Source organism: Pagrus pagrus (genome assembly GCF_965226575.1).
Source record: "Pagrus pagrus genome assembly, chromosome: 13".
Taxonomy (NCBI): domain Eukaryota; kingdom Metazoa; phylum Chordata; class Actinopteri; order Spariformes; family Sparidae; genus Pagrus; species Pagrus pagrus.
In genome coordinates, this window is record NC_140197.1 from 16,748,154 (window position 1) to 16,774,769 (window position 26,616).

General features: G+C 38.2%; 1 protein-coding gene across 1 annotated transcript; it reads right to left on the reverse strand.

Annotated features, from left to right (window-relative positions):
- Positions 1 to 11,169: 11,169 nt before the first annotated feature.
- Positions 11,170 to 20,039, reverse strand: LOC311268448 (lipopolysaccharide-induced tumor necrosis factor-alpha factor homolog). The gene is made up of 5 exons (XM_084372124.1): positions 19,805 to 20,039; positions 15,273 to 15,447; positions 14,890 to 14,919; positions 13,028 to 13,172; positions 11,170 to 12,861 (listed from the first exon to the last, which is right to left on the reverse strand). The coding sequence occupies exons 2-5, from the start codon at positions 15,430 to 15,432 to the stop codon at positions 12,756 to 12,758; spliced, it is 441 nt and encodes a 146-aa protein (XP_084228250.1). The 5' UTR covers positions 15,433 to 15,447; positions 19,805 to 20,039; the 3' UTR covers positions 11,170 to 12,755.
- Positions 20,040 to 26,616: the final 6,577 nt, after the last annotated feature.

Below are 26,616 nucleotides of genomic sequence, written 5' to 3' on the forward strand. Positions count from 1 at the left end.
TTAAGTTTACAAATACAAATTAAAATCTGTGTTGCACAATTAAACACGATCAGAACATCAACTTTCAGTTTGTTTGTCTCAGGTTGTCAGATTGGTGTTGCGTTCAGAGGTTTTAGCAACTAAGGCTTGTAACAGGGCAATCAAAATGTAAGAACATACAATAAATTATGTTTTTGAAGGGACAATGAATGTACAAAGGTAACTAACAAAACATTTTTTTAAAAATTTAAATTAAACTTGGATGGGGGATGGGTCTCAGTCCACAACACAATTCAGATTATGATTCCATCTGTATTGTTTTGTTGTCCTCGTGATCTCAGGTTATGGTTAAGCAATTAGGATTAAAATTGTGCTCTACTGGGTGTCATTCTTGCAATGAACATATACGTATGTAGAATATAGTGAGGATATGTACTCTTATGTGCTATATGTATGTGAATGATTTACATGTGTTGGTGTGCATGCATATGTTCTAAGCAATGGTTTAATAATGCATACACATTTCTTTTGTTTCTGTATCACCTCACCTGTTCTAGCAGACGCAACCGAATTAAAGACCTTGCAGATGAATCACAGAGTTTACTAAAGCATTCAGAGCAGACTGAATAAAATCATACAGTACAAGTATGGTAGAGGCCATCTGAATTGTTATTCATTATCTGTTATTGTAATACATTATGTTAATTAAAGAGGCACTATGTAGTTTTGGAGAAGAAATTCAAACTCAGAATTTGAATATTTACAATATTAATGAGTGAATAATATAAACTCAGAAATATTCTTCTTTTCCATAAGTGAATAAACAAGCTGTTCTCAGAGGAAAATAAGGTCCCCAGAACACTGTTTGAAGCTAGAAAAGGTGGCAGGGTCCGCCAAATATAAACAAAATGAAACAGTATGAAACTGTGTTGTCCTTTAAGGTCAGTTTGTTTATTCAGTTTATTCAGTTACAAAAATGTAGATAGTTTGTTTATTTAGTTAGTTTAGACATAAAAACAGGAAAACAGTTAATAAAGATCTTTCCCTTATAATCTAAAAAAGTTCCCTCACCAAAACTACACACGTTAAAGGTGCACTATGCACCTTTAACGTGTGTTTATGTGTATTTAAGGTCCAGTATGTGCATTTACTATTTTGGCAGTTCCATCTTCTTCATACATTTTTCAAGAAACTTCATTCAAGCTTCACAAAAAAGTATTGAGTTCACCTGCACAATCAGGATAGTTACATTTTCACTTGTATGTAGGTGAATTTGTGGCAGGACAGACAGCAGTGCTTTGCATCTATAGAAATGAAAGCATCATAATAAAACCATCCAAGACCTGACGCATTGTAGAAGGCTGGCAGTGATGGTGCCATGATGTTGCACCATAACATCAGCAATTTGGAATATGAATGAGCAATGTTAACCAATGAGAGAGTCATTGTTGAACAATTTGATTCCTGCATAAGAATAAATGCTGACCTCTAAAAGTGACCAGCTAATCACCAGACTGATGATTACTGCGAAGCTCCAACGCTAAAAAAACATCCGAATCAACAAAGCATAAGTAACAATATAATAATGCAAAGACTAAAATGTACAATGAGAGTGATACATGCCTGCTTTATGAGCATCTATAGGTTGGTTTAGCAAGGTAAAATACACGAGAGGCTATAAGATAACTTACAGTGGTTACTAAATGCAACACATGCAAACCCATAACCAATATTTTCCACTTAATTTCTTTACCATGCACATTCCTGTCTGCAAACGGTCTTGTTTCGTGCCATGACAAAGATGAATTTGCCTCTGCAGTATGTGCTGTAGGTCTACCGCTGGTTGACAAAGTCTTCTCCTAAGTTAATTATGTGTTTCAGTGCACTCAGAATCAGTGTATCAGTGTCGTCATCTGGGTCGATCTCTGAGTGGTAGTTCTTCACAGGAAAGATGTATTTCACTGGTATGCCCAGTGAGACGCTGAATTCCTCCATCTAAATGTGAACAATGTGACATATAAGAAAAGACAACAAAGCACTGATTAAAGGCACATTTTTGTGTTAGAATATTTATAATATAATCCAACTTGAATAACAACTCTCTGCAAGATTATAAAATCACCAATAGAAATGTACCTGCTTCTTCAGGTACTTGCTCTTATATACGTTTCTTATATCTGCTTTGACCTCTGGACAGGCTTCGTCAATTTTGGTGAGAATAGCCAGTTGGGGAATCCCTGCAGAAACAGAGCAGAGTCTGAGTCAACTTGATTCAGATTATATTATAATATAATTTATGAAACCCAATAACTAGCCCTAACATTTACCCATATCTCTGGCTGCAAGTCTGACCTCCCTCATCTTTGCCACAGATTCATCTCTCAGTTGATTCATAGTAGCAGCGGAGATGACACAAACCAGAACATGAACTCGGTCCTTCAGAGTGGGGGTTTTGTTGTAGCAATTATCATCCTCAGATATCGTGGAGACAGGATTGAACTAGGAAATAACATTAGATTAAATTAAAGAATAACTTTTGCATTTGAATTTTGTATGTGTGCTTTTATGTAAATAAATGAGCTTATTCAAAACAGATCACATAACTATATAGTATTATTGAAATATATTGAACAAGGTCTGATAAATTCAGTAGTTGTACCTTGTAACCATCTTTTATGTGTCCTCTCATGGCCAGTTTGAGGTCCTCCACACAGACTCCTCCGTTGGTGTCCTCAAGGCCCATTATGTCAGTGAAGACAAAGGGGTACACTGACCCTGGTCCTCCTTTTTGGATTTTGAAAGTTCTGTACTGTAAAACAGAAGGATGCAGTTATATTATGACAACGGTGCCACCTACTGGATGATGACTGTAAAGCAGTTTGTCTGTTGCTCACTGGTTTCATCACAACTAATCTCCCTACAATGATAATTGCAGGTGCACAAAATATAATTAATGAATTAAAAATACACAGTGAAAGAGTTGTGAAATGTTTTACAGTGCATGACATACAGTATATGACCTTAATTAAACCATAGTGATCCATACTTCCTTGGTGAAGCTTCCCTGAGAGACTGTGTCTTCCAAAGCCTGACTAGTCATTCTGCCTTGTAAAACGGTGTCGACGGAGTTGATGAAACCGGATTTGCCGGAACCGGTCGGTCCATGAAGCATGATTCTGAGCTGTTGGAGCTCCTCGTTATGAGGCTCATAATCTCTCACAACCTGCAGGTCTGTCTGTTTGTTGCTGTTTGATAAAGAAGTTGGATTTGCTTTTAGCAAAATGTTCTGCACATAAAGTGTGGCTGCTACTGCTTAGTCACAGACAACCGTGACAATGAAGCGCAATGTTACTGAGACTGACAGCAAACAAATGACATAACAAACTAACAGCACATGACTCACCCCCATGGTATGTTCCTCCATTGTTCTGTAAAAGCTGTCAAGTTAAATACAAATGTTGGTGTCATATATGAGTCTTCATCACAATTGAAGCATGTCATTATCTGTTATTTTAAGTTTAATGTAATGAATTATTTAGAGTTTCTTACAGTCAGACTCACTCGGAGGAGATTCTGGGCAGGACTGAAAGAATCCAAAGAATCCAAAGAATCGTCTTAGCATAGCTAAAATGAGATATCACAACATTTAGAAGGAAACACTTTTCAATGAACATTAGTAAATGACTTTAACTAAACCGAATACCTGAGACTTACAGTTTCTCAATGTCCCTTTATAAGTTCAATCTTGTTGCAATTTATCACAGCCCGCATACATGTAACAGTAAATCAAGTGTGCTTCAACAGGAATGCTTTTGTTCTTTAAGTTGATATTTTATTGTAATAGATTGAAATCCCTGAAAATACACAAAGCATTTATTGTGTTCAAGAGTAGAAAATGAAAGTACAAAGCTGAGCGTACAAAAGAAGAAAACATTTACATGCAAGTTTAACTTTTACATGATGCTCCCACTGCATGAATTTATTGATACAGTTCAAACAGTAGATCGTGCCATAAAAGGAGTGTTGGGTAAACATTTATCACACAGATCTAGCTCAAAATGACTGTATTCTTAAAGTATTTTATTTTAATGTCTTTGTTTAATTGTTCCATCTTAGAAACTTTTATCCTACACGTCCCAAAATATGTTATTATTTTGCGATAAGGTGATACGCTATTATGTTGTGCACACAAATGTTTAAAAAAGTGAGAAAATGTAAAAGACAGAACTCAAATAATGGTTTCAAAAAAGCTGAAGAAAAGGTGTTGCAGGTAGAAAGCTTTTATTCATAAGTTTGACTCAATTCTGAAAACACAATATTTGATTTCTTATTAAAAACTGTACAATTGATTCATTAGTATAAATATAAAGAGGACTGCTCACCTGAAGAGTTGTGCCGGTAGAAAAAAGTGGTGATGGGTTACCTCAAGTAGCCTAAGGATTCTGTAAAACTGAGTAATTAGGCTTTAATATTGTACTCCACTTTCGTTTTTACAAGTTACATGACTAAAAGTAAAAAATGTTACATGACTTAACCACAGTTTCTTGTGCACAAATTAAAGCAGTTAATAACCATGAGTTCATGTTCCTCATCTAGTGAATTTTAAAGACATGTTTACCTGAGAGTGTCCAGTAGTAACTGTTGATGTCTGGTGTTATATACGTGTATTTTGTGAGGCACGTATCTTTAAATGTTTAATAATACTTTCAGTTTCTTTCTCATCATGTGAGTTGTATTGTCAACAATACAACTCACCCATAGCCCAGGTATGCAGAATGTAGGGTGTGGTCAGGTGTGTCACACATTAAAATGCAGCGTGCCGTGACCCAAGTAACTCTAGTGTCAAATTTTGGAACTCACCTTTGTTAATACACTGAAACAGGTACACACATTTTTTTCAGTATTTCCACTTTAACCACCGTTATAAGTTTCATTCCACTGCTGCTTCAGTTTGACCTGTCTTATATTCAAGCTATTTCAAACGTTTAAACTGTGAATGTTCAGCCAACCCACTTTTAGGCCGCGTTCAGACTGCCAGCCAAAATCTGATATTCAGCCCATCCAGATTGGAACCGGATGGCTCTTTTGAAGTCTGAACAGTCACAAATCACATGAAATCTGATTTTTGCAAACCAGATCGTAACCACCTCCGGGAGGTAGTTTCAAATCTCATTTGGACAGATGCGTCTCAGTCTGAACAGCTCCAAACACTCAGATCAGTTTTGACTGTCCGTGACGCCACTTTGACGCCTCTGCTCCGACGTTGTTGTTACAGCAACCTGTCAGATCGGTCAATAAATGTGGCCCAGTCTGAACAGAGCCAAATCCAATTTGGACACTTGCTAAAAACAGTGTGAACAGTCAGCCCTAAAAATCTGATTTGAGAAGAAATCTGATTTGAATCAGATTCGCCTGCAGTCTGAACGCGGCCTTAAAGCACTATTATGTAGAAATTGGCATTTTCTGGCGATTTTGGCGCCCCCACAGTTTCTGCGTAGAACACAACTGTTGTAAATACAAATCCATGCTATGTAAGAATTTGTCAGACATAATGTAGGTACCCACTACAAACAAAACTCATCACGTCATAGCAATGTTATGTGTTGAAAACTTGTATGTTGAAGTAAACATGTATGTAACGCTGTGATCCTACCCTCTCACTGAAGTAACATAACATCAGTTTAGCAACAGCTATTTTGATGATGAACAAATAATGTTAAACACTTGAATGTACAGTCATTATTAAACAACTTGATTCCAGCACAAGATGAAATACTGACCTCTGGTGGATGTTTGTGGGCACATTTTTTGAAAAACAAGAAAACATGTTCCAGGTGAATAATTTATTATACTGCATAATATGATCTTGACATTGTTAAAGCACTCATGTCTCGAACATTTAAAGAAAAACAAGTCCATGAGAAGACATCTCATTCTATCTTATTCTACTATTACTGTATTACTGCAAGAGTACTTATTTTCTGGGGGGGGGGCAGCAGAGGCTGCAAATTGAATTGATGTGTTGGATAGAAGAAGTGTTTACCACCCATTCTTTGAGGGGACAATCTGGCATCCAAATATATAAAGTAATAAGTAAGTGAATAATGTAGCTAATTACAAACATCATGTGGGGATTTGTATTGTATTTGCATATATAACCATGTTGAAGCATCTACCTGCAAACATGTCATATTTCAATATTTTATCATATTCTGAAAAGGCAGAATGAGATTTAATAATAATATAAATGAATACAGTCTAGAAGTCTGTTGAAACATTTCACTGCTGCATGGCTGCACAACTGCCCATTTTCTGTATTAATTCATTTAATTATATATTTCACAAAGTTATTTATTGAATCTTGCACATATTGATCTTCCATACAAACAAGCCTCCTTTTTGTGCATCCAGAATTACGCATACGGTACCTTAATAAATAAAGTAAAATAACAAATGTCTAACTCAACTACAAACAATGGAATGAAGAATCAAATCACATGTTGTACTGTGTACTAATAATACTATTTCTTGCATGCCTAGTAAAGCAAGATTTGCTTTTGGAGTGTAGGTCTACAGGTCGTTGAGGAAGTCTTCTCCATAGTTGATCATCTGTCTCAGTGCACACAATATCAGCGCATCAATGCCGTCATGTGTGTTTGTTTCTGATTCGTAGTTCTTCACAAGAAAGATGCAGTTCGGTGGAAGTCCCAGCAACTCACTGAACATGTCGACCTGAGTTTTAAAGTAACAGCATTTCAGTTGATCAGCGGTACAAATCTAACAATTCTTTAAAATATCACCAACAGAAACTTACCTGCTTCTTCAGGTACTTGCTCTTATAGACATTGTTGATGTCTTGGTTCCCCTCAGCACAGGCAACATCAACTTTGGTGAGAATGGCCACTTGGGGAATCCCTGCCAATACAGAAACCTGATCAGTATCTTAAACATTTGTGTTGCTGGTATTTTGATTCATAAAACCGAAGATGTCATCATTACTCCACACAGAGTATAACAGTTGTGATGTCTGCTCTTACCCATATCACTGGCTGCTTCTCTGACTTCTCTCATCTTCTTCCAAACTTCGTCGCTTAGCAAAGATATTGAGTCAGCAGGAATGACAGAAACCAGGACATGAACTCTGTCATTCAGAGTGGGAGATGGCTTGTAAAATCGATCACCCTTCTGCATTTGGCGTCCAGGATTGAACTATAGAAAACAATAAAATGCAGTCAAATCATGTTTTTTTTATGAACAATGCATTTTTCAGTGAAAATGTGTTTAATGCCAACTAGTACAAAAATGGATAACTTAAAGGTACCCTGTGGAGATTTTGTAATGGTACGAAGGAAACACAAGAAAGACATAGACTGCTTTCCGCAAGACTAACCATGGATGTAAAAAAAATGCAGCATTCAAACTTTTAGGAAAAATGAATGTTACATCTCAAAAATACACACAATGCATTTTGATGAGTAAGACTGAATGTAAGTGTAACTTTTGTTTGTTAACAGGGAAACTCCACAGGGCGGCTTTAAACAATGTCAGAGTTCAGAGGATTGTACCTGGTAACCGTCTTTCACATGTCCCCTCAGAGCCAGTTTGATGTCTTCCACATGAACTCCATGGTTATCTTTTTGCTCCAAGCCCATGATGTCATTAAAAATGAAAGAGTAAAACCCGTCTGCACCGTTGGGGATTTTGTAAGTTTTGTACTGTAGAGGATCAGTTATTTGAATCAATTTATCCAATCAAAAATAAATATGCAGTTATTAAAGCAACACAAATGAAGGCATTTATTATAATACAAATCTTTCAGCAAGGAAACCTGCTTTGAGAATTGTTTGGTTCTCACTTTTTTTATCCTCGCACTAAAAAACACAAAACTCTAAATTAATTAAAGGAATAGTTTTGAGGAATGCACTTATTTGCAAGAATGAAATAAGTGAAGTAAATTAGACGTGCTTCGCCCTGCTGACTAAACTACATGTCTTCATCCTTAGAGGATATCTCACAGGATGTGAGTGTGTGAGAGATAAGACACACAGGACTACCATCTTTCAAAGGTTTCAAACTGCATGAAATTCTTAATGAATTGCTCAGAATAATCACAATCAACAGTTATTCATACTTCTTTGGTGAAGCTGCTCCCAGAGGTTGCATCTGTTGGAGCTCGAACAGCAACTCTGCCTCTTAAAACACTTCGAACAGAGTTGATGAAGCTGGACTTGCCAGCACCAACGGGTCCATGAAGCAGAATTCTGAGACGACTGGCTTCATTGTTTTGAGGTTTGTACCATTTCATAAAATCAAGATTTTCCTTGTTGTTCCTGTGTATTGAAGAAAACATATTAGAATAAAATACTGTATTATTTTGATTATTTAATACATAATAGGCACATTGTGATCACACACTAACCGGCCAATACGAGAACAAATGTGTTTAGGAGTCAAACCACACCCACACAGCATCATGGCACCACAAATACTGCATGTTTACTCACTCTGGCAAAGCCCTCCATGGCTGACTCAGTAGTGCTGAAGGGCCTAGTGAGACATAATTACATTACCAACATCATGCATTATTTTCTATGTAGAAACTGGAATAATTGTTGTGACGATAATAATAATAACAAGAAGATGAAGAAGAATGTAAGAATGATTATGTCATGGAAATGAAAGTGTTGCAGGTTTGGACTCACCTCCTCCCATAGCTGTAAAGTGAGACAATCACATGTAAATGTGCATGAATTTACCCCAGTGGTGAAAGCAGAATTCAGACACTTTATTTAAGTAAACTTACCAACACAAGGATGTCAAAATAATTCATTCAAATATGTGTATATATGTAATAATGGCCCCTGTGACTGTTATTTTAACTAGACTAGACGGAGCTACTTAATCTATTTTAGATACAGATTCAATCCAGTGGTTCTCAACCAGGGCTTGGGCCAGTCCAGAGGACCACAAGAGAAATGAGAAATTATTAATAGGAGAGAAAAGAAGAAAAAAAAATCAGCTGAACAAATCTGGATTCATTTTTCTGATTATTTTAATCTTTGCTTTCATGAAATTTTAGATTTTATTTTCTTGCCATATAGACCTCAAAGAGTCATTTCTATAATCAGAAACAAAATATTTTATTTTCATAAACTCACCCTGATGTTTTTATATAAAATCTTACTCTGAAACTACTAGTTACAGTAATTTTAGCAGTCAGGTAAATAGAGTGGACTAAAAATATATTTTCCATTTTATATTAATCATAAAGCAGCATAAAATTATTATATGATAATTCTACATAGCTTCAGTACTTGAGTAAATGCATGCAGCACATAAAACATGTCTTTTTTCAAATCAATCTGAAAACATAAAATCAGTGAAACATCGGCTTCACAATCACAGGAACATATTTTACTATTATATCTGAGAAGAGACATAACAGAAAGTTCTTACCTTTTCTTATGTGGTCCCTGGTTCCTGCGGAGTGACACTGCAGGTTGAGAGGGTGGAAATGTATTTATAGACTACTTTTCTGCTCTCAGTTTCTATTGTCTCCTTTTAAGTTTGATGCCAATCATATGACTTACATGAAGTCCACGCCACTGTTGACCGGAGGTTAACTTTAGCTTTTCAGGGAAATACAGTAAAGTCGAAACTACAATATTTCACTTTGAAGTGGAGTAAAGTATAAACAGCATAAAAGTAAAAGTATAGCACAAATCTATGTAAATTAAGTACTTGAGTAAATGTTCTCAGTTATTTCCACCACTTTACATGGATATCAAATGTTAGCATAACTTGGAAACTATTTTGGTATTGTCACACTCGTTGACCTGTCCTTAATATTTTAAACTAAAGTAAATAAAAATATAATTGAATTATTTCCAAGTGTAAACACAATAAAGGGACAGACGTTAAATCAAACCTAATAAATAAAATGTGTGGAACATTACTCAAAATAAACTAATGGCATTTTGACTTCACAATTTTACAATTGTTTGTGAAAACAACATATCAGAAAGCTAACTTCCTATCCTCTGTAAACAGTGGACATACACTGAGTGAGGCTTAACCTTTGGCTTATTTTTAAAGAGTCTCTTTTGCTTAATTTTCTTTTTGCAGATTCAGTTATAGCCATCTGTGGGAAGTCCACACTTTTCTTGACCATGCAGCCCATTTTAACACCTTTAAGACTTACTGGCATGTGCAGGGACATTAAAGAAAAACAGTAGCTCCACTAGTATTAACTACCTGTCAGTCTCAGGACTTTTATCGTAGCTTTAATAATTTTTTTGTGACTGTTGGACCAAACTTGGCAGAAAAAAATCCCTGATCCACCGGTGACAACTGAAGAAATTAATGAATATTACATAGAGAGGAATCCAGTAAATTTACCATCAAAATGAAAGTAGCTAAAGTCATGCTGCTGTACAGAAGTGAGAAAAGACATAACTTCACAAATTACAGACCTAAATTACAGAAGTACAGATACAAATAGATAGATGGTGTCAACATTGAAAGAGTTGATGAGTATAAGTTCCTTGGGGTGACAACAGATGACAGAATCAGCTGGAAAGGTCACATAAATCATGTACAATCCAAAGTGTCAAGAAGCATTTCAGTACTGAGTAAAGCCAAGCATGTTCTAGATCACAAAGCTCTCCATATTCTCTACTGTTCACTGGTTTTATCGTATTTAAGTTATTGTGTGGAGGCTTGGGGCAACACATGCAAAGTTCATTGCAATCACTCTCTATACTGCAGAAAAGAGTTATAAGGTTAGTTCGTAATGTTTGATATATATATGTGTGTGTGTGTGTGTGTGTGTGTGTGTGTGTGTGTGTGTGTGTGTGTGTGTGTATGGTGAGGGGTAAGTGGATGCTGGAGAATACATACTTAAATTATTATATATAATCTAAAAACATATTTAATTAATTATGGGAATAGAACATGTTTATAGAAGACTAAATAAATCAATATATAAGCTATAATACACAAGATAATGGCTGATAAATTATATTATATTATATTTTGCAGGATATATTTGGTTATAAATAACACACTGTTGGACCAAACTTGGTGGGAAAAAATCCCTGATCCAGAAATTAATGAATATTATATAGAGAGGAATCCCAGATCTATGTTTCTGACAGCAGTGGATGAGAAAGAAATTATAGATATTGTTAATAAATGTAAAAACAAGACGTCTACTGACTTTAATGAAATATACATGAAAAGGGTCATTGAGGGGATTTCAAAACCACTAACATACATCTGCATCTTGTGATGACAAACCAGTAGCTAAAGTCATGCTGCTGTACGGAAGTGGGAATAGACATCACTTCACAAATTACAGAAGTAAATTACAGAAGTACAGATACAGATAGTTGACAACAGATGACAGACTCAGCTGGAAAGCTCACACAAATCATGCACAATCCAAAATGTCAAGAAGCATTTCAGTACTGAGTAAAGCTCTCCATATTCTCTACTGTTCACTGGTTTTATCGTTATTGTGTGGAGGTTTGGGGCAACACATATAAAAGTTCATCGCAATCACTCTCTATACTACAAAAAAGAGTTATAAGGTTAGTTCGTAATGTTGGATATCGGGATCACACTAATTCATTATTCTTAAAATCAAAGACATTCAAATTGAAGTTTTTCTGTATCAATTTGTGGTGCAAAACTATGAAACAGATTGAATGTGGAGTTGAAGCAGTGTCCAAACACAAACTGGTTTAAAAATGTTTACGAAAACATGATTTTCACAATGTATATATATAATATGTTTGTATATATAATGTAGATATGTATGGTGAGGGGTAAGTGGATGCTGGAGAATACATACTTAAATTATTATATAAAATATAAAAATATATAATTAATTATCGGAATAGTACATGTTGATAGAAGACTAAAGAAATCGATACATAAGCTATATAAGATAATGGCTGAGCCTATGCTGAATTATTAGCTAGAGACTAATGGAGAGGGGGTGGGATTAGATAAATTCACACTTCTTCCCACTCCTTTTTGAACATGTCGTTAGAATTGCCTGTTTTCATATGCACTACTCTTTTGTTGGTTCATTTGTTTATGAAAGAAATGTACATGTTTGAAATAAAGATTTCAATCAATCAATCAATCAATCAGTCAACTAGCTACCCCTGGGTTACTAGATTTAGAGTTTCTAAATATTGGCGGATCAACAACAAAATTTGGGGGTCTGAGTGCCAAATGATACTGAAACCTAGTTTGTGCTTGGGATCTTATTATTGTCCTCATTATTGCACCAAACCATCAAAACTACGAATGTGAAATTTGAAAGGTAAACACAGACATGCAAAACATGACCTACGTCCAACATAAGAGGGTGCTGTAGTAAAGCCATGTGAATTTTGGGTAATTCATCAAAGCAAAATCTTGAGTGTAGAGTGTGAAAAAAAAACCCATGGCAGAGTCAGAGAGAGTATAAAAAACAGCACTGCATTTTTGTCAAGAAAAAAACACATGAACTGAACTAAAACATTAAAAATGACAATCAAATAGTTTATTGGTGTGTTTGTTGGTTTACATTCCTTTAATGAATTACAAATGTTTCAATGATTACTGAATATAACGCCTCACAGTAATATAATGCCTCATGTGAAGTGCAGTTTATATTATTTTGATTAGTATCAAAAGATTGCAGTGTTGTAGAGCAAGTAAGGATATTAAAAGACTACAGATAAGCATGGAGTTATTCCCCCTCAGTCACAGTCAGGATCGTTTCACAGTCGCTTGTATATGTAGACGACACTGTGGCAGTTCGGACAGCGATGCTCAACGTCTTGACAGGAATCAATGCAGAACGGGATGCAACAGCAAAGAAAACACCTGTAAAAGGAAACAAAGTGAATTTATGGTAGTTAGTAAAACAGGATTTTTTTGTACTTTTACTCTGTGGTGTCAAATTTATATTTTAAAATTTACCTCCTAAATTTCACTTTCTCTACCAGGAACTAGACATGCAGAAATTGTCTAACCGAAAAGTTGTTTTTACCCAAAGATGGCGAGTCCAGCACAGATGGCCCAGGTCATCAGGCCCGCTGTGTGCTCTGTCTTGGTGACCACTGTCTGCTGGCACTGGGGACACACAGTTCGTCCTGGGATGTCATGTAGTGCAGGTGTTACGACCACGTGAGTCACTGAGGACGAGAAACGCACAACACATAAAGTAAAGGATGTGTCTAGTGTCTCCTGGAATGCAAGTAAGTACAAGTGCAACTTATATATAATTCTATACTGCTACACTTCTTATCTGCTAATCAGATAAATATTGTATAGATATTTATACTTTTCACTTCACTATATTTATCTGACAGTAACTTAATCAACCCAGCAGTATATAAAGTAGTTGCATTAGCTCAAACATCCACAGCAGTAAAATGCAACACACACATGAATGCAGCAGTAATGTTAACTTCTACTTATGAGTTGAGTTTTTCCACAGTGTGGTATTAGCACTGGTGATAGTGTGGCGTTGGATCTGAATACTTCCTCCACTGCTGTTGATTTGCCATTGTCAGATTTAAGGGTAAAATGTGTTGACTGCACTGACTTAACAAGACCAGCAGAGGCTGCTAGTAGTACAACAACTGTGATATGATGAGGAGAAAGTCCAACGTTTCTGTGTTTATATGGTCCCCATCCGGTAATTCAAGCTACTGAGAAATCCAAACAAAAAGCACTTTGAAGCTCAGCTCAGCTCGTGCTGTTCTCATTGGCAGGCAGACAGTTTAAACTAAAACAAAACCAAAATTGAAATCAACGTAAATGTGAGAATTACAACACATCCTATATGTGTGAAGCCAGTAGTTCATACAAGCTATATAAGTGTGATGTACCTTTTTTTACATGTTGAATTCACATGTGAAGAATTATTATACCTGTGATAAGAATCCTGTCCCAAATAATGTGTCCGCCCACCACAGGAACAAACAGTGAACAGTAGCTTATTGTTATGCACAGAGGCTACAAATGGGCTATTCTTCAGATCACTTTGGTAGGAGACAGAGGAGTTCACCCACTGACTTTGTACCACTGTGCAGCAGCAGTGCTTCTCATTCCACACACTGGAACAGAAATACGTTTACCATCCGTACAGATATATGTATTGTATGTAAGTTGAGATAAAGATGAGATACACCTTTACTAATTCCCACACAGAATAAGGAGTACAGGTAAGAGAGAGGGCAAAAAGCCAAAGCAAGACACTAAGGAATAAAATATTCATATAAAATAAATTAAAATAAAAGTTAAAGGAGACATTATGCTAATTTTCAGGCTCATAATCTTATTTTAGGTTACTACAAGAATAGCTTCACTGCATAAAAACACACCAGTGCTCTCACACAGCAGCACTGTCTGAAACGCTCTGTTTTAGTCTGTCTCTTTAAGGCCCCTCCTCCCGAATACCCAGCCTGCTCTGATTGGTCAGCTCACACACGCCTGAGCCACCACTGCACAACATGTCTTAGGTCAGCTCTGTTGTGTTTTCAGCTTCCAGTAAGCTTCACTTTTACCATGAATGTAGATAAACATTTATACATTATACAATGTTTGACATGGTGACGTAGTGTGATGTCAAAAGTCAAAAATGAAAGTGGAGGCTATGAAAAGGCGTTTCAGGCACTTCAGGAGCAGTGTTTTCTGTGAGAGAGAGGAGATCCCATTGGTGCATACTTTGGGCTTTTTTAATTTTTAAGAACCTATATAACATACTAACGAAAAGGGGAAAAAATGTATAATAGGTCCCCTTTAAGATAAGTGAAAACGCTGAGGAGCTGGCCCTGGATATCTCCACTGGGTCTCCGAATGAGTGAAACAATGTCCAGGGTGTAAATGTGTGTGTAGTAGCCTCACCTGTTGTGGTGGGAACAGCTAAAGGAGGACCTGGCAGATGAAACAGACACTTTACCAAACAGGAAATGGCAGTTCAGAGCAGATATTTTTATCATCACCTACCATAACATAAATACCTTTGTAGAAAATACATACAAATGCAGTATTGATTATCTTATTTATTTTAAACTTGTTGATTTTGATTGGACCATGTGCATGGTTATGTTTCTTACACATCTGCAGTATACAAAGGATGACTTAAAAAGAAAGATCCATTTGCAAATTTTAACTGAGAGATGTGTGACGTAGTGCTGCTAGGCATCAGAAGCACTATCCCCTGTCATGGTTACAATGACTACAATGACAACTGAAAAGTATCATCTTTAACCCAGGCAGACACAGACCTCCCTGATATCCAGCAGGTGGAGGTCCTCCAGGGGAGACGCCAGGCGGAGGGTACATCCCTGGCTGAGGGTACATGGCTGGCTGAGGAGCACCACCATAGTTCATGGGTGGCCCAGGGTATGGTGGAGCTGCCTCCTGTGGTGGGTATCCTTTTTCCATCTTCAGAAATCGTTACTGAATATGAGAAAAGTACACAATTCATTTTTTAAGATGATCAACTGGTTTAATTCAGTACATACATTGGTTAGAATTTTACTGTAAATATAAGAAACAGCATTGTTACAAGCTTGTTTACAATGTATGTTTGACATAATCTTATAGGTTGTAAAGGGTTTTAGCCTAAAGCATCTGCAAAACATCCCGTTTGAAAGCATAAAGGCCCCTTCATTCATTATGGTTAGCTTTACAGTGCCGTTTCGTTTCTTGCATATCAATTTCATTTCAGTGTAATGTCATCCTGCCACAACTGATAACAGTAAGTGAACACTTCTGCTATTGCATCACATAAGGATAGCTATGTGACAGAGCTAGTGAAAGTGTATGCTTTTGTTAAATACCAACCCCAGACAAAGACATTTTTGGATTCATGGATTCATCGACCATTTGATGCATAGTCTCATAGGTTTGATCGCTAAGAACAGTACACCGTCACTTCATATACATTTTCAATGACTAACATCTACAAAATGATATTTGGTATCAGATTAGACTGTTTTAGACTGCTCAGATTTAGTGATAAAACTCATGCACAATTGGAAGTGAACAATTCAACCACCAAGACCTTGAAACGTTGAAATAGCTTCGCTTTTTCCGTCTACACCCTCTAACCACAGGGTTGCACATCCTCTTTTATAACCAAACATCTGTGACATTCGTTAGCTGTTGCCAAAGACATAGAAACAATGCTGACAGCAGGTGAGTGTAATGTGGCCACATCATCCCTCCTGTATCTGAACTGTACAACTTGTTAGTGATCGGGAAAGCCATCCTGATCACAGAGGACCCTTCTCACCCCCTCCACCACGGTACAAATGGTACAAAGTCCCACTGGCTCGAAAGAGCATCTTCAAGAAATCTTTCATTCCCTCTGCAAGAACCAGCCAGAGCGATATCAAATAGATACTGTACGTTAAAATCAGTTGCTGTATTGACAGTCCCCTTTTGTGTGTTTTAAATTTGTCTTAAATGTGTTTTAAATGTAAATCGTGTGTATTGTCGAGCCTTGTAAAAAGCGCTGAAGCGTACGGAAAGCTCACACTAGTCAAACAAACTGGACTTTGGGGGTCAAACGTGTATGAGCACGGTGCGGATGAGTGCACCCTAAGACTCTGTAAGGCTGAGGGGAGCTGCAGATTCAGGTGATAACTCTCAGTACGTTCATGAGTATGAGCGACTCCTTCCTACATTTGTTAGACAATAGCTGTGTTCGAAATCATCCACTCATTCACTCACTCCCTATCCCCTACATCGTGTATATAATATAGTGCGCTAAATCATGTACACGATGTAGGGTACGACGGGAGGAGAATTCGGACACTACATGGGTAATGTTCTGAACGTGGTTACATCAGCAGATGCGCCAGATACTCATGTGATGTAAGTGGGCGCGACGAGCATCATGTAAGCAAACCTGATGGTATAAAGGTGTGATTCTTCATGTCGGTTGTGTTTCTTGGTCAATAAACTGTTGAAATATCAATAGTGTGTGAGTTTGGTATTGTCAGCTACTGTTTTGTGTCCTCGTCATGAGCTGTAAATGCTCAGGGTTGTGCACAAGCTGTAACATACCTAGCGCGTGCGAATTAACGTTAGTTGTCAGTAGCTATTTAGCTCGTAAGCTATCGGCTACTTTCTTACGAAAAAAGTTGTGTTCTTCTTCTCCCCTCACAAACCACGACAGCATTGCATTGTGGGATACGGGAGCACAATGTAGTGTACATCGCTTGGTCACTCAATTTTGCGGTGCATTGTGGGTATTTTGTCGTCCACTATATAGTGGATGAAATCAGCCACGGAGAATTCGAACAACACTACAAAATGGCGAACACACTATATAGTGCACTACATCCGTGATAGGGGGCGATTTCGAACACAGCTATTGTCATCTTACGCATTTTTATGGTGAAAAAATATAGATTTTAAAGAATTAAGTTGAAGTAATAAGACCAAAATTCGAAAAGTAAATGTCCTAGTCATATCAGTAATACTCTGTAGTTAAGTTAAGGTGTGGCTATGGAAACGTGAATTCTTCAATGTCATGCAAATAAATTAATAAATTTATCTTGGCAGATCCAGAGCTGTTTATCGATGGGAGCCCAGCAATGATTTTTTTAAACTATGGGATTAAAAAGTGGATTTTATCTTCACTCCTGTTTATCGACCTGACTGAAGCAGCAATCTGCAGAGATGACCTCCACTGTTGGGTGTTTCTGTAGTGTGATATTGACTGCTGACTGGACCTGGAGGGGAAATACACTTTACTTCATGAAAACATTACAGAGACAAGCGGTGGAAAGAAGAGTGAGAACTGGAGTCTCTGGTGAGTGCTGAGATTTGTGAGGGTTGACCTGAATTTAAACATACAAACAGCATGTCCTCATTAACATTAGCTTACTGCTAATGTACAGTAAAGTAATCTGGCTGTTCGGAGCAGATAATTACTGTGTGTGTGTGAATAATAAACACTGTGTGATCCTACGGTCAAACTCACTTAGCTGGTGGTGAACACCATTAAACACTCACCATTGCTTATGAAAATCTACAGTGTTTCCCACACATTAAGTTATTTGTGGCGGTCCGCCACAATATCAACATTGGCCGCCACATAATGATTTTCTGTTTTTGAAGCCGCGCATCCCATTCTAACTCACTCAAGACAGCGCACCCGTCAGTGAATAACATGATGTTATATACTCCAATACAGTGGATGGCGGTGAGGTTTTTAATCCACCGGTAAAACCAACGAAGAAGAGGAGGAGGACTATTTAACGCAGTTGGCTTGACCGTAACTTCCTCTGCAAAGAAGACGGCTGGCCTCATTGTAGAAATCAAGCTTGCACAAAGAGCTTTTGTCGTGGCCAAGCCGTGTAATTACATCGTCATGTGATGCAACGTTGTGAAAGACGCGTCTGTAAAACAGTAATAAAAGCTGCACAACCTCCGCGAAATGACTCGTAATTTGAGCAATTCAGTCCAATAAAATTTGGAGAGTCTAGAAGAGTTGCCCGATTACATTTTATCCCCATTCAAGTTAGCTGGGCGCTAAACCGGAAGTTAGCCGTCTCACGCCCTATGGCACCCCAGCTGGACAGCCACCGCCACAAAGTCTGATTCTGTCTGAAACACTGATCTATCTGACATGACTCAGGCACTATGTTCACCGATGAGTTAATGTTATAAAGTTTTATTAGTGTGAAGTTAACTCTCCTTGGCCGACTTCCCTATCACAGAAGTAGTGACCGGCAACTACACGAAACACACCCTTACCTTGAGTAAACTTGTGGATTTATGTGTAACTCTTTTGCAATTACAGCTGTTTGCAAGATGCAGGCAATGTGGGAATTTATCTCTGTCTGACTACATCAGATTAATTGTGTAAAACTATAACACAATGATGATGAAACAAAGTAACTTTATTTTAGTGCCTTAAAACAAGACTACAGAGCAGCTTCTTTACTAAGGCTGTGACACTCCTATGTTCATCCTTAACACTCCACCATAAAAGATAGATTACATTTTATGATTTTTCCGAACCAGTTGGTCAGAATCCGAGCATTCATGTATAACCATAATAACCATAAAGAAAGCTTCTCTTCCTGATGATGCTCTCATTTTCTTATGTAGGTCATACAGAGGCATCAGTATTAAGTTAAGACTGTTTCATGACCAGTTAAAAACTCCTTGTAGTATGTTCAAGCAAAGTACTTGAGAAAATAGTAACCTTCCAGCACTAGGGAAAACGATGTAACTAAAAATGTCAAACTGTTGTATTACTTCAGTAGCTCTTGGTCCAAGGCGTCAGGAAGCAGTGAGTGGCAGCAGTTTACCGTAACAGTCATTTGGTTAGTGGGAGAGGCCAAAAGAGTTTTAAAGAGATTTGTGTTAATAATCTAGAGCCGGAACTGTACAGCTGCAGTGGTGTATTATGATACTATAGATAATGTCTGTTGTCTGTTACCCAGAGTAAATAGGCCCTGACAGTCTCTGCAAGCCTTCCTGTGTCTCATCATGAATCCATTCTACAGTAAATCAATTAGAGAAACATTACCCACAAACAGATGAGGCACTTTAATCCACCACAGTATTGACGTTGTGCCTCGCCCTGTTTTGTATGGACAATGGATAAGGCTTGAAAACACCATGGGTACACTTGAATACACATTTCTGACAGAAGTGTTTTTACAGCGGTGGAAAAAAAAAAAAAAAAAACAGCTTGATAATCAACATTCACACCCTTCACCATGACTGAACTTCCAACACACTGGCAACAGCTGTTCATTATATAACTACAGATGTGAAAAATCAGACTTACTTGTGAATTTCCATCCAAAATGAGGGGGAGTAAACGCCCTCTTTCCTCGAGCTTCCTAGTCTGGAGCGAGACTGGAAGAACTACAGTGAAACCAACTGAGCGCAGACAGACGTAGGATGATGAGTAAAGGGATGATAAAGGTCACAACTGCTACAGAAGATCACAGAGCTATAGAGGAAATATTATTATGTACTTCCTCTGGAGCAACGCAGCAGAGAGACTGTAGTTGTACTTTCTTACTCTCTAATGCCCCTCCCCCCTAGTCCTCCTCCCATTCTTTTTTTCATACGACTGGGTGGGTCTTGTGAAATAAACAGGATTCTGTTACATTCTGTTACTTCAAAAGTTCAGATAATGACCAGTATGGAAATAAAACTCATTAATACAGAGCTCAACAAAAAGAGAGGGAGAGCAGTGCGTGCTGGCTCAGAACAAAGTGTTCTTTGTCTGACTGATATAATGTGACTTCTCAAGTCAAATTTTCACTCAGCTATCCTGGGAAAATTCCATTTAATAACACACACATATGCATAAAGTACACTGGTATTAGGAAACAAGGTGACCCAGAATCAAGAGAGCAAGAGAAGATGCTTTAGATGAATAGAGAGTTCAGGTTTTGCTTTCTTTCATTGTTTTTATGTTTTCAAGATCTATTTAATCACCTAGGTCTATTCCTGTGGGATAACCCCACCCCCTGGTTTCCTGCATCAGCCAACCCCCTGGTTTTCTCAAACTTACTTAATGAGAACCATGTTTTCACGGTGTGTGTGCCATCGCAGCTTGTTTTGTTCTTGTTTTTCCACTTGTTTTCTCCCTAAAAGTTTCACTTCTCCTTTTCCCTCACTTGCTCCATCCCTGTGTGTGTGTCTGTGTTCGTGAGAGTGGCTTACTGGCTCCTGCTGCAGCAGAAGGTGAGGTTCACCCAGGATGTCATCGCAAGCTGGGACCACCACTGCCCACGTGAGAGTGTGTTTGGATAAAAAGAAGGAAAAAAAACTCCACGCGTTACAGCATAAGCAAGCAAGTGACACGCTTCATTAGCAGTGTCCAAGGCTGTCACATGCACGTCATCTCTGTCCCTTCAGTTAGAGAAACACCAGCACAGGCTTCTTATATCAGGCTGCTGTAATGATTTGATGACTGGTGTATCTTATTGATTAATTATATCAATCAATTATTGAATAATCTATAGTAATTCTCTTAATGCTTCCGTAGGATGACTCCACTTCATAGCCCACTCTGTTTCCAGTTCATTACATCAGTACATAGCTGTCACTGATTTGTACTTTAACACAGAACAGTCGTAGAGGGTGAACCTCACCTTCAGCGCCCCCCTCGACCTTCTTCCCCAACCTCTGTATGTGAGACTTTCTCAGCAGCAAGCAGACGCGCCTTTACAAAACAGAGGGCGCCCAAGGTTAACTCTTTTGCTGACAAAGATGGATTATGCCCCACCTTAAGCTATCAAAATTGTGAATCACCATGGCATTGCACTAACATCAACGGTTACCTGCAGGTAGACAACTGGCAGGTGATTGGGCATTGATGACAGTTGTGAAACTGGAACACTAGTTTAATTCTGTTGTTAATGTCTGTTGCCTCAACCTGTCTGACCTTTCTGCTGTTAATTTCAAGTATTTCAAGATAAACCAGATCTATCGAACTCATAACTATCATTTTCCTGAGTCCATAGGAACCAACAGGTCCCACAGGTAAATTAAGTCTCCGTGTTTACGTTGGTGAAAGTCTTGTTATCATTGGTGCCAGCTTAAAGACTGGAGGGTCAAAAAGTCTAAATAATGTTAAATGACGTCACATTGTTAGGAGACTCTCTGCATGCTCCAACTGAGTTTGCCCTGTGAAGGGACAAAGCAAAATAAAGAGAGACCTCTGGTTTAAGGATTTGTTAATGTACTTTAGCCTGGCCCATGTAGCTGGCAAAAAGCATGTCAGATTCTGGACTAACTGTGCTTTTAATAACACAGGAAGACACCATTGTTGCATGAACAGGGAGTTTTTATTTCTGTTCTGTGACAATGACACAACCCTTCAATAGTATATACGTAGCTTTTTGACCCACGTCACTTAGGACATCCATGGTATTGCATAACAGTATGAATCATGTCAATAAAAATGTTATCATGCTGATGCAGTGGAATAAAAAGGAGTGTTGAAATGGGTCAAAGTTAATTGCACATTTAAGCATAATGCAGAATGAATGATAAGGAGGGTAACAGCGATTGGTTCTGTTCTCCCCAGGCAGAACTTGCTCATTATTTCTTTCAGTTTTGAAATACAACTGTGGGAGAAATGTTAACGCTAAAGGAAGGTTTGATTCTATGTCTCATGTTTAATTTGTGCGTTTACAGTCAGTCTGAGAGGGCCTCACCGTCCTTCTCACTCAGCATACTTTTGTGAGCAGACTCCTGTCCCTCCTTTTGCTCTCTGCTGTGTTTAAAGGAAACATCCCACATTCTTTCACAATATTAAATATTTGTCAGCGTCGGCCCTATCAAGCTTCTCCGGACATTCTCTCCCACGCACTGACTGAGTGTGAATGATCCAGCTTTAAGCACATGACTTTAACACTTGTAGCCCTGCTGGCTGTCAAGACTGGGCTGACAGATACTGATACACAGAAGTCACAGGACTATCACAAGAACATTATCCATTACATCAGGAATGCACAGCGCTGCAGCCACACTGATAATACAGACGGACATGGGAAGGTGCTGCTCTGCCTTCCAATCCAGAGACTGCCCATTTTTGGCCAGTAGAGGTCGGCATAATGGCAACATTATAATCTCAGACATCGGTTTTCCTTCCTAACAGGATGTGGGGTCAGTTTCAGGACATTGCATAACAGACACACCCACAAAGCTCCCCCTATGCTATCTACTGTCAAGAACTGAGAAGTGCAGACATCTTATTTTCATCATTCACTGGCACATTTTTTATATATTTCTGAGGTGCACAGATGTTTTTCCACTTTTTTCATGTCTTTGTGACTGCTGAAGTTGTGTTTTAGCGTTACTACATCTTTGTGTTTCTACTAAGTACAGTAGTGATTTGATTAGTGGTTACACAGCAGGCCAGTGCCCTCATTTCTCAACAGTGCGTATGCTCAGATATCTTTTATACACAGGAATGTGTATAAAAATAAGCACAGCTCTGCTTTCACACAGAATCCAGTGGTAGAGCAGAGAACCGGCAAATAGAGACAGAAAGCGATGCAATTGTCGTGATTTCTTTGTACACAATGTGGATAAATGAGGGGAATCATGCTTTTATGACCCCTATTCCACAACAGTCAGGACGCTGTGTGAAACGTAAATAAAAACAGAGTGCAGTCATTTGCAAACAACGAACCTCAACCCCATCCTTGCTTGTAGAAAACTGAGCCCCATTCATCCCCAAAAATGATACTATCATGTTCCAAACATGTTTTTTGAGCGTTCAAAGTTCAATGTGATTTATTCATTAGGCAAAACAGGGTTCATAATGAAAAGAAAGTACTACTTTCGGCCACACAAACACATAAACACGTCTACACACAGGATATAATTCTATAGTGGATATTTTAAATGTGTGTCTGGGTGAATGTTATCAGCAGCAACAAGCTGGTGAATATAATATGGTCAGAATATTCAAATTAAAGGTTTGACATAATGTTAACAGTGTCCCTCAATTTTCCATTTGAGCATCAATGAACACAGAGTCCACCTCCCCTCATCCTCTGCTCTGTGCTGGTGATCCTGGTCAACCTGTTCTTAAGTCATAAACACAGAAGAGAAAACAATTTAAATCAGACCTGGATCATCCGCTTTCATAAATTAAATCCATTCAAAACATCAACCAAAATAATGAAAACAATACAATCAATTTCAGATTTTCATTCCTCCCCTCTCTCTCCCATTGGGAAACCAGACAAATGATCTTTTCACGGCGTCATCACCTCCTGTCCTCTTCTGTCCTCCACACACCTGATGGCCGCCCTGCCTCCCTCCAACCTTGTTATTTGTACCTTTGTGTCTTCAATCTTGCATTCCAGTTTCTTTTCAGAGCGTTCCTTCCACTCGAGTGTTGGATAAATAACTGCTGTTCTGGCTGTGAAAGATATGTTGGGAGTGACCACAAAGAATTGACAAAGGAGGTATAGAGGTGAGAATGGAGGCTGAAAAGCAGTACCATCAATCAAACACAGGTGGGAAAAAAGGGAATATCAGTTTGAAAGTCGTTTCTCAAATCACGTCACGAAGGCCTCAGTTCTACAAAAAAACTTGATTGTATCGTGTAAAAATATATTTTTCTATTGAGCAAACAATCAATAAATGATTTCAGCAGCAGGCTGTTTTAAAGACGTTGACTATGATTTCACAGTTGTATCCTCTGGGGTCAGACATTCGCTTTAACCCTCAAGATTTACATCTATCGACATAGCAACAACCTCAGGATGTAACTGCAACTTCCACACTGCTGAGGTTTTATACTGTAATCCTCAGGGGGAGCAAGAAAAGAGGAAACAGTGCTATAAAAAAATAAAAACAAATTGCTCCTGAGCCTATTTAAATCACCAACCTTTACCCTTAAGCTGTGACTGGATATTTAAGGACTCTGTCGTTGACCAGCCCCAGTCCTGCTCCAAAGAAACATCAAGGTGTCCGGCCAAACGTTCACTGAATAATTGGCGTGTGGCTGAACTGCACCACTCTCATTTTAAACTTAAAGGTTCAGTGGGTGTATGGGTAGCCTAATCTTTAACAAGAAAACTTGATATGAGTGTTTCAGTGTGTATGTGTGGTGAAAGAGAAAGAGAGAGAGAGAGCATCAACAACAAAAGTCAGTTGCTGCACAGCGACCTCAAAAACAGCAGACCACAGCAGTGGCACTTAAAATGCAACAAGTATGGAGGGGAGTTGCATCATGTGTATTGTTTTATGGTCAAATGATCTTGCAGAATCAACTGTGATGTCGCTTCCTGTCTGGGAGTGTTAACAGATGTGTGAAAGCAACAGAAATGTAGAATAGCTGTGAGAGTCAGTGTCAGGTTTCAGTTAAACATTACGAGCTCTTAGACTGCATGGCTGCACACCAATTGGTTGAAGCAAATAAACACGGCCTGGGGAAAAAAAGAAAAGAACTCTAATGGATCCTAACATCACAAACACACTTTAAGTATTACTCATTGCTGCTCTGCTGCCACCTGGTGACTGAGTCAGTGTAGATTTTCAGTTTTGGGTTGTGTGCAGTAGGGGGTGCTTCTTAAACTCACAAATGATGCAGGGAGACTTTTTCGTTATGGGAACATTTGTATCTTGTTGTTTCGACCATATGATTGTGCACCTACAGTAGACTGTAGCTCTGTTTTCAATTGTGAGTGAACTGTCAAGTCATCTGTTCATGACAAAATGCTTTCAAAACTAATGACAGTCCCATCAGCCTCAGCTGTGCTGTTAGTATTATGCTTGATTAACGTCATTGTTAGAATTAATCAAAAGCATGTTAGCATGCTGACATTAGCATTTAGCTCAAAGCACTACTGTACCCAGGTGTAGCCTTACAGGCTTGCTTGCATGTATTTCTGAAAATCCTCCAAAGCAAGCACTTCTATTTCTCTTAAAAAAATGTTTAAAAAAAGAACTAAAACATCAAGTCACGTCGTTTGGTTTCCACATCAAGTCCTCAGAGTCGGGGTCAGTGAGGTTTCTTGAGAGCAAAACCGGCGTGAGCCACGTTCAGGTCTCAGTTTCATCCGTGTGCATGCTACACTACAGTGCTACTGTGTCTGTAAAGCTCGTGCAATGTAGCAATCACTTATTAATGACAGTGGAATGTTATCTTTCCCGCTGAGGTTTCAGTGCCAAGCAGAGAAAACCCTTATTGTCCGTAGGCAGTTATCTTAAAAAAAAGTGTTTGCTATCATTTATGAATCATTACAACTAAACTGACACAAAAGCGAGCATTTTTACACAGTGATAGCGAGGATTGTACTGACTAAGGAGGAACAAAAAAATAAATGGAGAGGACTTTCCCATTGGTTAACCACTAAATCCTGACCTCAGGAAATTCATTCCAAACTGAGATTATCTTCATATTAAAATATTATACATCACATCCACTCTCCCATTTTGAGTGTTGGAATTTTTTTCTTTGGTGTTTTCAAGTACGAAATCGTTCATGAACCGGTCGTACCCTTCTCACGACTGGCACATTCATATCACATTTAGAGGTTTAATAGCTGTCAAAGTCCATTTCAGATTAAGTTATTAATTAGGTGTGTGTGTGCGTGTGTGTGTGTGTGTGTGTGTGTGTGTGTGTGTGTGTGTGTGTGTGTGTGTGTGTGTGTGTTAGCTCTGGGCAGTCTGTAGCAATTTGATTTATAGCCCTTTGTAGATTAGACCAATTCTTAAAGCTACAACAAGGGACTTGATGATGAAACAAAGTACAGTTTGTTTTAGTGCCACCGGACTACAGAGCAGCTTCCTTCTCCAGACTTTGAGACTCTTAATTTCATCCCCAACACTTGTGCCATTTACAGTATGACTTATCTGACCCAGATAAATCAGAATGTGACCTGGTGACAAGCTATAATTACTATGCAGAAATAGTCAATCGTCCCAGACCATCAGTCTGGTTTACTTATGTATGTCATGCAGATACATCAGTATTTAATTGAGACTGTCCATTGTAGAACATTTAAAAGAACTAAAATGTACATCCTAAATCTTGGCTCTCATTTCCCCTGCAGTGAAAGAAAGAAAATGATATATTTTTTACTGTGTTACTAGGGCCCACTTCCTTCAAAGCCTCCT